This window comes from Neolamprologus brichardi, chromosome 17 (assembly GCF_056152115.1).
Source record: "Neolamprologus brichardi isolate AB-2024 chromosome 17, ASM5615211v1, whole genome shotgun sequence".
NCBI classification, from domain to species: Eukaryota; Metazoa; Chordata; class Actinopteri; order Cichliformes; family Cichlidae; genus Neolamprologus; species Neolamprologus brichardi.
The window spans coordinates 35,060,531-35,072,792 of NC_142120.1; the positions used below are offsets into that span (position 1 = coordinate 35,060,531).

Sequence of the window (12,262 nt, forward strand, 5' to 3'; positions counted from 1 at the left end):
ATGTCTTCTCGAAAAATAAATACGTACTTGCTGCTATAATGTACACAATGTATTACCGTGGCATGTTAGTTAAGTAAGGCTCTGTTTTTACGTTGTCTTATGTTAAGGCAAAATGTGTACCTACCAGTGTTTGGGTCCTCTGGGCTTCGTTATGGAGGAGCTGAGCTACGGAAATTAGCCCAGCCAGTTAGGTTTACGTGCGTAAAAGTTAAAGTGATATGAATTAAGATTAATGTGACCTACCGAAGAAAATTTTAAAAAGTGGGTAAATATATTTTGTTTTTAAAACCGCATCACCATAAATTTACTTTTGGAAAAAAGTCGGTCTGTTCTCTGGCGGTTAGCATAGGAGCTAATTAGACAGCTATCAGGATGCTTATGCTTTGGTTCTTTTACGTATTGATTGTCCAAACGTTTAATGTGGAAATATGTAGGTTAAAGGTGTATTATCAGGGTTAATAAAAATGCGCGCAATAACATGTTATCTGCATAAAAATGTTTGCTGCTAAATAATTTTAATCTTGAATTTTGGTGTTGATCGTATTTGTGTTGTGGTCAAGTCAAGTCAAGTCGCTTAGGACCATATAATAATAAATATGTGCGTGATGAAAGTTGCGTGCTGCCCAACTTTATATGCTCGTATGGGTCTGACCCTTTCACTCCTTTGATTTTTTCCGTTTTGTACATAACTGTTTTTTGGGGCAAATAAAATGCAAGTAGGGATTAAAACCGCAGAATTAATGATTACCTGTGCTGGAAATACTAGCGCTTGATGCAGTATTTTGATTTTGTTGCCACGGGTACCCACAAAGCAATACGCGAAAGTCACGTGGTCTGTCAATCTTTATTGTTATTTCAAGCATGCGCAGCTCAACAACAGACAGAACAGAACGATACAGACACAAGACAGTGCAGACACAACAGTGCAATAGAAAAGGGCAACAATAACAGTGGGTCGTGCAAAAAGTAACTTGATGTATGAAGGTGTGTGTATGAGATTGTGCAGATGAGTGCTTGAGGTAGTTACGTGTATGAAGGTGTGTGTGTGTGTGTGTGTGTGTGTGTGTGTGTGTGTGTGTGTGTGTGTGTGTGTATGCGTGTGTCAGTCAAGTCACTGAGTGTTCTGGCGGCTTGGGGGAAGAAACTTTTTTGCAGTCTGGTAGTGAGAGCCCGAATGCTCCGGTACCTCTTGCCAGAAGGCTGCAGGCAGGGTAAAGAATGTGTGTGAAGGGTGCATGGGGTCCTCCACAATGCTGGTGGCTTTGTGGATGCAGTGGGTGTGATGAGTGTCTGTGCTGGAGAGAAGAGAGGTTCCAATGATCTTCTCATCTTTTCTCACTATCCGTTGTAGGGTATTGCGATCTGATACGGTGCAGTTACCATACCAGACATATTTAGATATGTGGATGTCCAGTCCAAAATTTTCTAGTATAATCTGATTTAGTTTTATTGTGCCTTTTTCTTGCCTGTAATAGACTTCTAAGAGAGATGAAGGGTTTAAATGAAAAGACACTATAACAACACAGTGACTTCCTTCTTTCTGAAACAGTTTTTTCTGCAGCCATGACTGTAGTGATTGGATTTGAGGGCAGTGCCAATAAGATTGGCATAGGCATAATCAGGGATGGGGAAGTGCTTTCCAACCCCAGACGGACTTACATTACACCTCCGGGTCAAGGTAAGTTAGAGTTCCTCTAAGATATTAATGATAACTCCAACATACTGCTTATATGAAAATCTGTTAGTTGACTGCATGCTTTTTTTTTATATCTCAGGGTTCCTGCCAAGTGACACAGCCAGACACCACCGTGCTGTCATACTAACCGTCCTGAAGGAGGCGCTGGAGCAAGCGGGGCTAAAACCTGCAGACATCGACTGTGTGGCATACACCAAAGGTAATATAAAAGATTTTAACTTTTCAGATGTCTGTCAAAAATTGATCCAAACATGTTCTCATCAAATAAGGGTCATAGTGATTTTAAATAACTGAGTTGATTGTTTGTTAACAAACAAACGTTAGTTTTATATTGTAAGTTACTCAAAAATGTCACTAATTTCTGTGTGCCATTAAAGTTCAGACCTTTGTTAATGAAGAGCTCCCAGTCAGAAAAAGGATAGCTTAAAGAGATGGGGGATTTTTCCTAATAAACAAGCCAAAGAACATTTGTCAAGCTCCACAGTTCATAAAGAAAATGGATCATGTCAAAATTTCTCTTATTTGTCCTTCCTTTGACAACTATGACAATTATTAAGGCCTGCTTTAAGAAACACATGCTTATCTGACTTACATCTTACATATTGGTTTTGGGTTTTTTTTTAACTATGACAGAGAGAATATAGCTTAGGGCTATAGCAGCTTTAGACTCTAAGAACATAACTAATGGAGGGTTCAAAACCACCTGATCCAGCCCTAGTTATCAACTATAACAAAAAGTAAGTTTAATCAGACCCTGAGGACTCTGAGAGCTGAAGGCTCTGGCTCCCATTCTATTTTTATAAACTCTAGGAACTTAAATTAAGCCTGCAATCTGAGAGCAAAGTGCTCTGTAGGAATATTATTGTACTAAAAGGTCTTTAAGATATGAATTGAAATAAAGGGACTGTGATTCTTGACTGATGTCTGTAGAAGACCAAACCAATAAGTTGTTCTCCTTCAGGTCCTGGTATGGGTGCACCCTTGGTGACGGTGGCTCTAGTGGCACGCACAGTTTCACAGCTTTGGGGAAAGCCGCTGCTCGGTGTGAACCACTGTATCGGACACATAGAGATGGGACGACTTATCACCAAAGCCAACAACCCCACCGTGCTTTATGTTAGTGGGGGCAATACACAGGTTGGTTCCTCCCTGTAAGCCTCATGCAGAGCTTTTTGGCACAGAACATCTGCACTGCATTTTCTGATGAGCAGCTGTCAGCTAAACAGCAGTATATTTGAAGTAGAAATGCAGTTTGAGTTTTGTTCATCCTGAATTTTGTGCAGGTTATTGCATATTCAGAGCGGCGGTACCGAATATTTGGGGAGACCATCGACATTGCAGTCGGCAACTGTTTAGACAGGTTTGCCAGAGTTATTAAGGTTTGTGTCATACTTCTCAACATGAAACCATCAAGTTGCATTTCACTTAGTGCAACAGATGTGTAATCATACTTCTGTATGAAACCATTTCTACACTCAGATTTCCAATGATCCAAGTCCAGGCTACAACATAGAGCAGATGGCCAAAAAGTGAGTGAGATCACTGAATAGTTGTGAATATTTAGTGTTCTTTATGTCTTTTAATGTTTTTTATGTTTATTCTAAACTTTGCTTTCTCTCCACATTGCCAGAGGGAGTCAGTATGTGGAGCTGCCATATACAGTAAAGGGCATGGATGTGTCCTTTTCTGGCATTTTGTCCTACATTGAAGTAAGTCCTTTGCTCTTCTGTAAAGTTGGTTGTGTCATATTGATTGAGTTATCTCAAGGCTACTTTTGGTTTACGTTCTTTACATTTATATTCCTTCCACAGGACGCTGCTCATAAGATGCTGAGCTCTGGTCAGTGTACAGCAGAAGACCTGTGTTTCTCACTTCAGGTACAGCATAGCGCCTTTATACACACGAAAGTCAGAAAGTTCATATTTGATCCAGTTACCTTTGGTGTTGCAGTGTAGTTATCCTCTGATAAAACACCTTAAAGGAGTTTTTCTCATTTACTTTATAAGATTGTCAGAACATATTTCTGAAACAAAAATGCTCCTTCTCATTTCAAGTGCAACTGGAGCTTATCTCTGGCAGCTGGTTCACCAGGTTTTGTACATTGTATGATTTACTGAAAAGTGTGATTCAGTTTGTTTAAGGAGCGGCACAGAGGAGGTTTCACACTTTTATAAGTTTCAAAAAATGACTTTATGTTCAAATCAGTGTGTGTGAAAAGCTTGTTCTTTTTTTATTTTAGTTAATTTTATCAATTAGTTTTAGCGAGAGTTACGAGAGTTTTAGCTAATAGATTAATTACATTTTTATTACTGAAATGATCAGTTGAAAGCAGCACATTATTTGAATTGTTTAAGATGCGATTAAAGCATACTGGATTATCAAAATATTTACCTCTTGAATTTCTGTTAATCAACTACTTGTTGCAGCCCTGATTGGTGTGTTGGCATCAGTGATGTCAGTATTAGTAATTAGTAATGCTTCTGTCTTTGCAGGAGACATTGTTCTCCATGCTGGTGGAGATCACAGAAAGAGCTATGGCTCACTGTGGCTCCCAGGAAGTGCTGATTGTCGGGGGCGTTGGCTGTAAGTATATCTGAAATGCTGCAGCTTATTCTAAAATATTAAAGCAAATATGCTGAAGCATTTAAGTTTTTGCAGTCATTTTGTGTGCGCTATTTTTACTGTTATGAAATGCTTTTTGCAATCAGAGTGTAAGGCTCGATTTTATCTGTAAAGAAACGGGAACACCAGTTTTCTTCTGTGTAAAATCCAACAGAATAAAATGACTTCCCACAAGCAGTAAAGCTGTCTACATGAACTTCAGCAATTCTAATTATTATACTCTACAGCGACGGGATACTGTCATTGCCTATCCCTAGCCTGGTTGAGGAGTTTAAATGTGCAGAAGTGAGGCCTGAGATGTCACTCATGGACTCCCACGACCCCATAGTGAGAGGCACTGCTCCCACCCTAGCAACGGGGAGGAAGTGGACCCCAGCCACATCTGTGCTACAGGCAAAATCTGCTCTTCGGCATCGTGACGTGGTGGGTCACGTCCAACAGGGCAGAGGAGGATTTGGTCTTGGTGCAGTAATACCTCGGTGGAAAAAGGCATCTGTAACCGAACGTCAAAAAATGGTGGTGGAGGAGGTGTGTCGTCAGAAGGAAACAGCCAGACATGCCAGAGCCGTGGCACTGGCCAAACAGGGTCGCTGGGAGTGTGGAAAAGAGAAAATTCTCATGGAGTGAAATCTGGGGCATGGAGTCTAATAGACTGTTTCATCATCCGAGCGACATACAATGCGCTAATTTCCCCAATAAATCTGCAGCTGTGGTTTGGAAAAACCCGTACAGGATGCCCCCTGGAGGGGGTACAGGATGCACATCTTGGTTGGTTGTAGGACTAGCCTTACTCAGGGCAGATACACATGGAGACACAACCAGGTTCTCAGGTGTCTAGCCGAGAAAGTTGAGTGCAAAAGAAAATCCATCAACGCTCAACCTTTCACGAACCAAGAGGAGCGTCAGTTTTCATCAACATTTGTCCGGGAAGGAGACAAGCCGAGGACGAGCCCTTCAACCCAGACCTGGGCCCGCTGAAGGTTGACAGGGATTGGCAGATGCAAGTGGACTTGCTAATTTTTCCCACAGAGATCATAACTTTGCGACCAGACCTCGTCCTTTGGTCTAACTCCCAAAAATTTGCGTATGTCATTGAGCTGACGTTACCATGGGAGGAAGCAATTGAGGATGCGTTTGAGCGTAAGAAGCTGTGGTGTGCCAACTTGGCAGCTGAGGCAGAGGACAGAGGCTGGAAGATCAAGGTGCACCCGGTGGAAGTGGGGTGCCGGGGCTTTGTTGCCAGCACAACAGCAAAGCTGCTTAGAGAGATTGGGATCAGAGGACAGGCACAACGGGAGGCTATAAGAGAACTAGCTAACACTGCTCAGAGGACCAGTCACTGGCTATGGTTAAAAACGGGCTGACATCACTTGGGCAGCTAAGGCAGTCAGCTAACCGCGCGAGAAAAGAAATATTCCGCTCTTCTCCCCTCTGCTCTTCTTCCCTTTTCTGGGATGCAGTGGGGAGGTAGAGCGTACAGCCCGATCCGGCAGGGAGGTGTGAGAAGCCAGATCGGGCGCCCCCCTTCCGGCTCTCCTCTCTGCTCTCTCCTATCTTGTCCCTTTTGTCTTACTTCTCTCTATCACAGTTTCTATCCCTTTGAAGAGGTAAGGCTCCATAAATGCTAAAGAGGTAAGTATTATTTCTCAGTTGCAGTGAATAGATAGAAAATAGACTGTAGGAAACTAAACAGAAGAAAGAAGAAGAGAATCAACCCTGGCAGGGCCTACTTGGATGAGGGTGTCTAGTGATAATGGCCGAAACACTCGATGAATCAGATCTCTAATCCCTAAACCTAACCAAGGAAGGAAATGGCAGATTAGCCTGGGTAAAAGACCGGAAGTTGAGGCACACAACGATGCGTGCTGCTGACAAAGTTTCTGGGCTGCCTTTCCACATAACAGCCATCCCTCAAGAGTCTCTCCATCTAAAGCAATGCATTATTATCAGGGACTGTAACATCCAGTCCTTCTTACTGATTCCAAGGTTCCGTTGTTTGTTGTTTCTAACTACTGATTGTTTATGTACTTATTGTTACAGTCACACAGGAATGCCTTGGATCCCTTAAAGTCTAAGCCCATTTTTGAAACTCCTCTCTGTTTACTGTTGCTATGAATGGAAATGAGTTCACACTCTCAGAAATGTGTTTATCTCATGTTCCAACCACAGGTAATCTGCGTCTGCAGGAGATGATGGGAGTGATGTGTAAGGAGAGAGGAGCAAAGCTGTTTGCCACAGATGAAAGGTAACCCAGTCTGCCCAACACTCAGATCCTTCACTTTCATTTCCATTGAAACTTCACTAGAATTAGTTTCACTTTTACACGCACGAACAGCATACTCGTGACCGAGTACAGCATGCTCTCACCCTACTTTTAAGAGTCAATGTGTTTGTTATTTTCAAAGCTCTGTGAATTCCAGGTACCGTACAGTCATGAAATTTCCTAGCTGATTCCACAGTCAACTGTTAGCGATATTTTAAGAAAGTAGAAATGATTGGGAATGAGAGCAACTCGGACATAAAGATACCTCTTTATGTCCGGCTACATATAATCACAGAATGGGGTCAGCGGCTGTTGAGCCGCATAGTCAAAAATTTCCATAGACACACCAGAAGGTCAGAAGCTGTTATAACTGCAAAGCCTGTGGATTAAGAGTTGGATGTCACTCAATCTCATGTGTGTGAAGGCAGATGAGCAAATACTTTTGGTTATAAAGTGTTCCATTCATAGCCACAAAAACATCTGATATATGAAGCTGTTCTTGTGTGAACACATGCAATGGAGCTCTTCATTGTGACTTTTTCAATTGGTGTGACAGGATGTTGATCTGTCTGAAAGATCCAGATAACAAAGATCAGTTTGTTGCCACAGATTTTGCATTGACAATGGAGCGATGATCGCTCAGGCCGGCTGGGAGATGTTTCGGTCTGGTCAGGTGACAGAGCTAGAAGACTCATGGATCACACAAAGGTAAGGCTTCATAGACCTTTTCAGTTGTGATTTAATAACCCACCATAGAATCACATTTATGTCCCTTACTCATTATAGGTCGATTATATGTCTGTATGAGTTAAAGTGGCTGTTGGGTTTAAAAGTTGGTAATCCTGGGTTCAAATCCCAGCAGTGCCTGATTCGTAGTGTTTGTTGTCATTGTTAACAGAAGGTAGATTTCCACAATTTCATGTACAATGACAATAAAGGGCTCTTCTATTCTAAAAAAAAAAAAGAAAAAAAAAAGTTGGTAATCCTGACTCTAGGATGGGAAAAATTCATTCTTATTGTGTTTGTGTTCATATTGCTGTGCTTGCAGTAAATGACCGTGGGTTTCTCTCCTGTTGCAGGTATAGAACAGATGAGGTGGAGGTGACATGGCGAGACTGACTGCAGCACCATCATTTTGTGGTCTGTTGTGACACATTTAGCGTGGTACACCAGGCCTTGACCATAACACGGCAGCTCCACAGATGAATACTTTTCTGTACATCCAAAACCTGATCTCATCACGTTTGAAAAACTATTCAAACTCGTCCAAGAGACACACTGCTGTAACATGGTCCTTCATGAAAAATGTCTCAAATGCTCAGACTGTAAATTAGTTTAGTTCCTGAGCTATGCTACGCAGCTTCACTGGTTAAGGCCTTTACACGCCAACAACAACAAAAAATGCAGACTATTAACCAGGAAGACTTCAAGTTTCCATTTTGAAGGGTTTATCCAGACAGATATTTGATATTAAAGGAGCTGGTTTCATATTTTTAGTGCCTGACTAACATTTAAACAACTCACACACAGAGCTCGGTGTTGAATTGTATAAAGGAGTAGCTTTGTATTACCAAAAATTTTACTTTTCTTAAAATTCCCACCTTTGTAACTTTAGGTTCTGGAGATGTACCCGTGGAGGCCCTCTCCCAGAACTTGCTAGTATAATTTCTTGCACATTTGCATGTGCTCTTATGTACAGTTACAACAGAAAGTTTCTCATGAAATAAGTGAGATTTTCAACCCTGTGAGGCTGCCAGCAGTAAATGACAATTTGTGTTGAAATAAAGATGATTAACAGATCCACTCAAGTTTACTCATTTTTATTAAGCAATACTGTTCTTTTACATTCTTCCTCCTTCTCCAGTGTAATTTTTATTTAATAAATTCTTTTCAAAAATCAACATACTGAACATGGTGACATCCCTTATGTATTCATAAGTAACATTCACCCAATTGGGACCAAATGAAAACAAAAGGAACACAGCATTAATATGGTGATGTGATAAAGGGTGAACTCTTCTGTGCCTTTGACTACACCCTCCTGTAAACTGAAGACTTGGGTACAGGAGTCCTCTGCATACATTAACGGTAAAACTCAAGCAGGAATGAGACATTCTTCTGATTTGTAATTGATGGGGGAGGGGGAAAGTCACTCTGGTGAGGGCTTGCACACAGGGATTGGTAAACAAATTCTTTGAACAAAGTGCTTGATTGACCACTCGCTTCACAGAGGACAAAGTATGATAAAAACGGCAGCTTTCAAAAAGGAAAAATTAAATTACAGCGCCTATAGTTAAAAAAAAAAAAAAAATCTACACATACAAGCTTAAAATGGTAATGAGAGACAATGAAAACAGGTCTGATTAATTAAGGCAGGCTTTCTGTAAGGCGTTAAAAAAAAGTCCATTGCTGTAAGATCTTAAAGGAGTTAGTCCAAAGTGTCTCAGTGTGGCTTTGCGTGAAGACATCATCCTGAGTGCAGTGTGTGAGAACAGGACTCAAATTCGTCCATCTTTATGTATTTTTATGTGTATGTAGTTGTGTGTGTTTCCACTAGGGGGCCGTCACACTGCTAGGCTGGGTGCTCCTTGGTGTCCTTGTACCAGATCACCCTTTTTGGATCTGAGAAGCCAAAAAAAAAAAGTTGATAGGGACACTTCGTACAAACAGCAAAAATTAGACCACTTTGAAAAAGACTGTTATGCAACACATTTTAGCAAATTACCATCAATGAGTGTGTGTGACAAAATAGTAGGGAATAATGTCTTGCGCCAAAATGAATGCGCATAAATTAAGAAAACTCACCTTTTTTCTGTCTGTTGCAGATAGCGTTCCACTCTATGGAGTGAGAGAAGAGAAAAGAGGTAGTTGTTATTCACCATAATTTCAGATTTAATGATCTCTAGCCAGATTTTTAAAGCTTCTTGTGGTGGTTACCTTTACTATGATAGTTCAGAGCTTCCACTAGGTGGCGACAACTGAGCAGCAGCTTTCCATTGCTCTCGTCGACCTCTGCGCATGCAATTGGGTTGAGGGAGGTAGACACTGGAATTGGCCTTTCTTCTGGGGGCTTCACTGTGAGAACTGTGTCTAGCTGTAGGTCTGCTGGATGTTTAGAATCTGTGGGCAGTGGGGTACTGGAACGGGAGTTGGGGCCGGAGCCTTCTGTGACTGGTCTTGCCTCGCTAATGAAACTTAGACCCCACTGGTTCTGTAGCAGCATGCCGATGGCAGGTCGGTCTTCCTCCAGTGCTCCAGTTCCAGCTCCCGCCTTCACCTTGGAGGCATAGCTAACAGCAGGCTGTAGCTTGGCAGGACTGTCTTGCACTGGGAAGGCAGGTGGGGGCTTAAGTAGAGACAAACTGTCCTCGACCCATCTTTCCTTTTGATTAACCTTTTGTGGCCTTTCACTTACACGGCCAACACCCTTCTGACTTTCCCTGCGCAGACTACGACCTTTGTGCTGTGGGCCCCTGCGTTCCTTTTCCCTGCGGAAGCTAAAGGCATGGCTGGGACCCATCAGGTCACCATCGGGTGAAAGCTGCCGTGGCAGCTTGTCGCCTCCAGAGATGCATCCTCCACCCCCACCACCTCCACAGTTTCCCGAGCCAGGAGACAGGCGGCGGTTCCGAATGTGTGGCTCAGAATTGGCGGCTGAAACAAGGACTGCTTGGTCACATAGACCATCAGGCTCACACACAGTGTTGCTGGCTTCCCATGTACCTGAAGAAAATGAGCATTGACAAGTTGATCAGGTATCTGCTGTTTTAATATGTTATCATGCATACGAGCAGAAAATTCCAGTGCTTGGTGATTTGTAAGGGAAATCACTAAATCATATCATCATAATCACTTCCAATCAACATTACTGTCCTACTAGTATCTTGCCCTTACTTTAGTAAGCATACTTGTAGTGAGTAGTACACATAAAGACTTATCACTTGGCATTGATTAATAATGATCTTTGCACTTGTCTCTACCATGCACACAAACATTGGGGGTAGATGACACACTTTCATGTGACTTCAGTGTGGCAGAACAACAGTTCCCTGTATAGCTGGCTACTTGCAAAGTTGTACAGAAAAAAGACCAATCCCAAAATAGACAAAAACAAAAGGTGGAATCTAAACAACTCTTCTGAAGAAATCTACCATCAACACTTTTGATGAGCAATTTATCAAGCCCCAGTATAAAACGTTTTAGGTTCAACTTCCTGAGTCGGAAGGTGGAAAAAAATGTAATTAAACAGACTTCACCTCAGGCCGTACCATGTGACTATTAATGCAATCCCACACAAGATGCTGACATAATTCAGGTCAACTAATCTCAAGTTAATAAATAAATAATGTTGCCGTTGGTTAAGAGTAAACTAATTGTATTCCTAACTGGCAGTTGCCCATCACAGCTCTCAGCTGTCATCACCATACTTGTTCCCGTGTCTGATCTTGCCCAATGACCTGTGTCACGCTGTCCCACTTGCTGGCTCATCATGAAAAGGAGTGACTGGGTAGCAGGCTTTACGGGAAGGCTCTCCCGTTTTGGTTGTTAAAGTATTCTCTGTCCGCATGGCGCCACTGAAACATACTCAGACCGACTCAGACATTACTGTTGGCCGTGTTCAAATGCACCACAAGTTGAAACATAAAAAGAGGAAGCACATAGCTTACAGCGGGCCTGATTAGCGTACCCGCTCCAAAGCGCCACATTTCAAAAGAACTGGTGAGACCGTTCACCGCCCGGCCGACCCCGTCTCATATACCGCCCCAAAATTTCGAGAAGCCGGCTACCTCCGCAGACTCTTCAGTGTCCCGACTATTTAAAAACAAAGATGTCAGAAATGATTTAATAGTTTCCATTTGTGTAAAACAACTCCCGCTGGTTCATGGGAGCGGTGCTTGCGGCTAAAAAGATAGAAGCTAACAGCGAGCACCGGTGTTAGCAAACTTTAATTAGCAGCGTCACGATGTGGAGCATAAAACTCGACGGTTTTATGTATCTAAAGGTTCCACTTTGACCATCGAAAAATGTATGAACATTAACTACAGCGGGACGATTAGATATGATTGTTTTTACACGTATTAAGGTTGTAAAAAGCCACCCAGAATGCTAGCCGAAGTTTCGTAACTCCCCCCACCACCTCATTCAAAGCGGAGAAAGGCTTCCCTCGGCGCTGCTAGCCCGCCGCTAATGCCGCGGCCAAACACATAAATAACACGTCTGAAAGTGAGGCGTTACACTCAGATATACCGAAATATAGCACAAACTTACCTGTTTTAATATGCATCTCTTTTCGCTTGATGTGTCGTTGAAGCTAAACCGTTGAGTAACTTGTTTACAGCGTTGAGATAACGACAGCAGCCTGCTTGTAACCACCACCCGGAAGCGACACGAAAATGTGGGTGGGACAGGAAGTGCCTGCAGATAAGTGGTCCGGCGGGAATGTCGCGGTGAATTTTAACCCTCCACTTCACACATTGTGATAGTGTATGCTTAAAATTATTCAGCATTATTTTCTGACACATTTTGGACCATTTTACTGCCAAAACAAAAAAATGTTATATTTCAGACACCCGTTTCCGAGATATATCCACAACGTTGCCCCTAGGCAACTAGGCTTGTATAAAACAACAGAGGCAATTACTAACTCATAGATCATTACACAATTGTTGGAAAGCAATAAA

The 12,262-nt window shown here is 42.3% G+C and overlaps 2 protein-coding genes across 3 annotated transcripts; one reads left to right on the forward strand and one right to left on the reverse strand.

The window, feature by feature from the left end:
- Positions 1–132: 132 nt before the first annotated feature.
- Positions 133–8,381, forward strand: osgep (O-sialoglycoprotein endopeptidase). 2 transcript variants are annotated; one of them, XM_035914242.2, is made up of 12 exons: positions 133–265; positions 1,550–1,678; positions 1,776–1,895; positions 2,658–2,833; positions 2,980–3,075; positions 3,176–3,225; positions 3,327–3,405; positions 3,508–3,573; positions 4,189–4,279; positions 6,488–6,563; positions 7,191–7,289; positions 7,661–8,381. In XM_035914242.2, the coding sequence occupies exons 2-12, from the start codon at positions 1,564–1,566 to the stop codon at positions 7,698–7,700; spliced, it is 1,008 nt and encodes a 335-aa protein (XP_035770135.2). In that variant the 5' UTR covers positions 133–265; positions 1,550–1,563; the 3' UTR covers positions 7,701–8,381. The 2 variants fall into 2 exon arrangements, with proteins under 2 accessions (XP_035770135.2, XP_006805607.2); XM_006805544.3 differs by having other exon boundaries at positions 133–261.
- A 4-nt stretch (positions 8,382–8,385) lies between these two features.
- Positions 8,386–11,980, reverse strand: si:ch211-214j24.10 (uncharacterized). Its single transcript, XM_006805545.3, has 4 exons — positions 11,850–11,980; positions 9,519–10,304; positions 9,387–9,419; positions 8,386–9,203 (listed from the first exon to the last, which is right to left on the reverse strand). The coding sequence occupies exons 1-4, from the start codon at positions 11,863–11,865 to the stop codon at positions 9,154–9,156; spliced, it is 885 nt and encodes a 294-aa protein (XP_006805608.2). The 5' UTR covers positions 11,866–11,980; the 3' UTR covers positions 8,386–9,153.
- Positions 11,981–12,262: the final 282 nt, after the last annotated feature.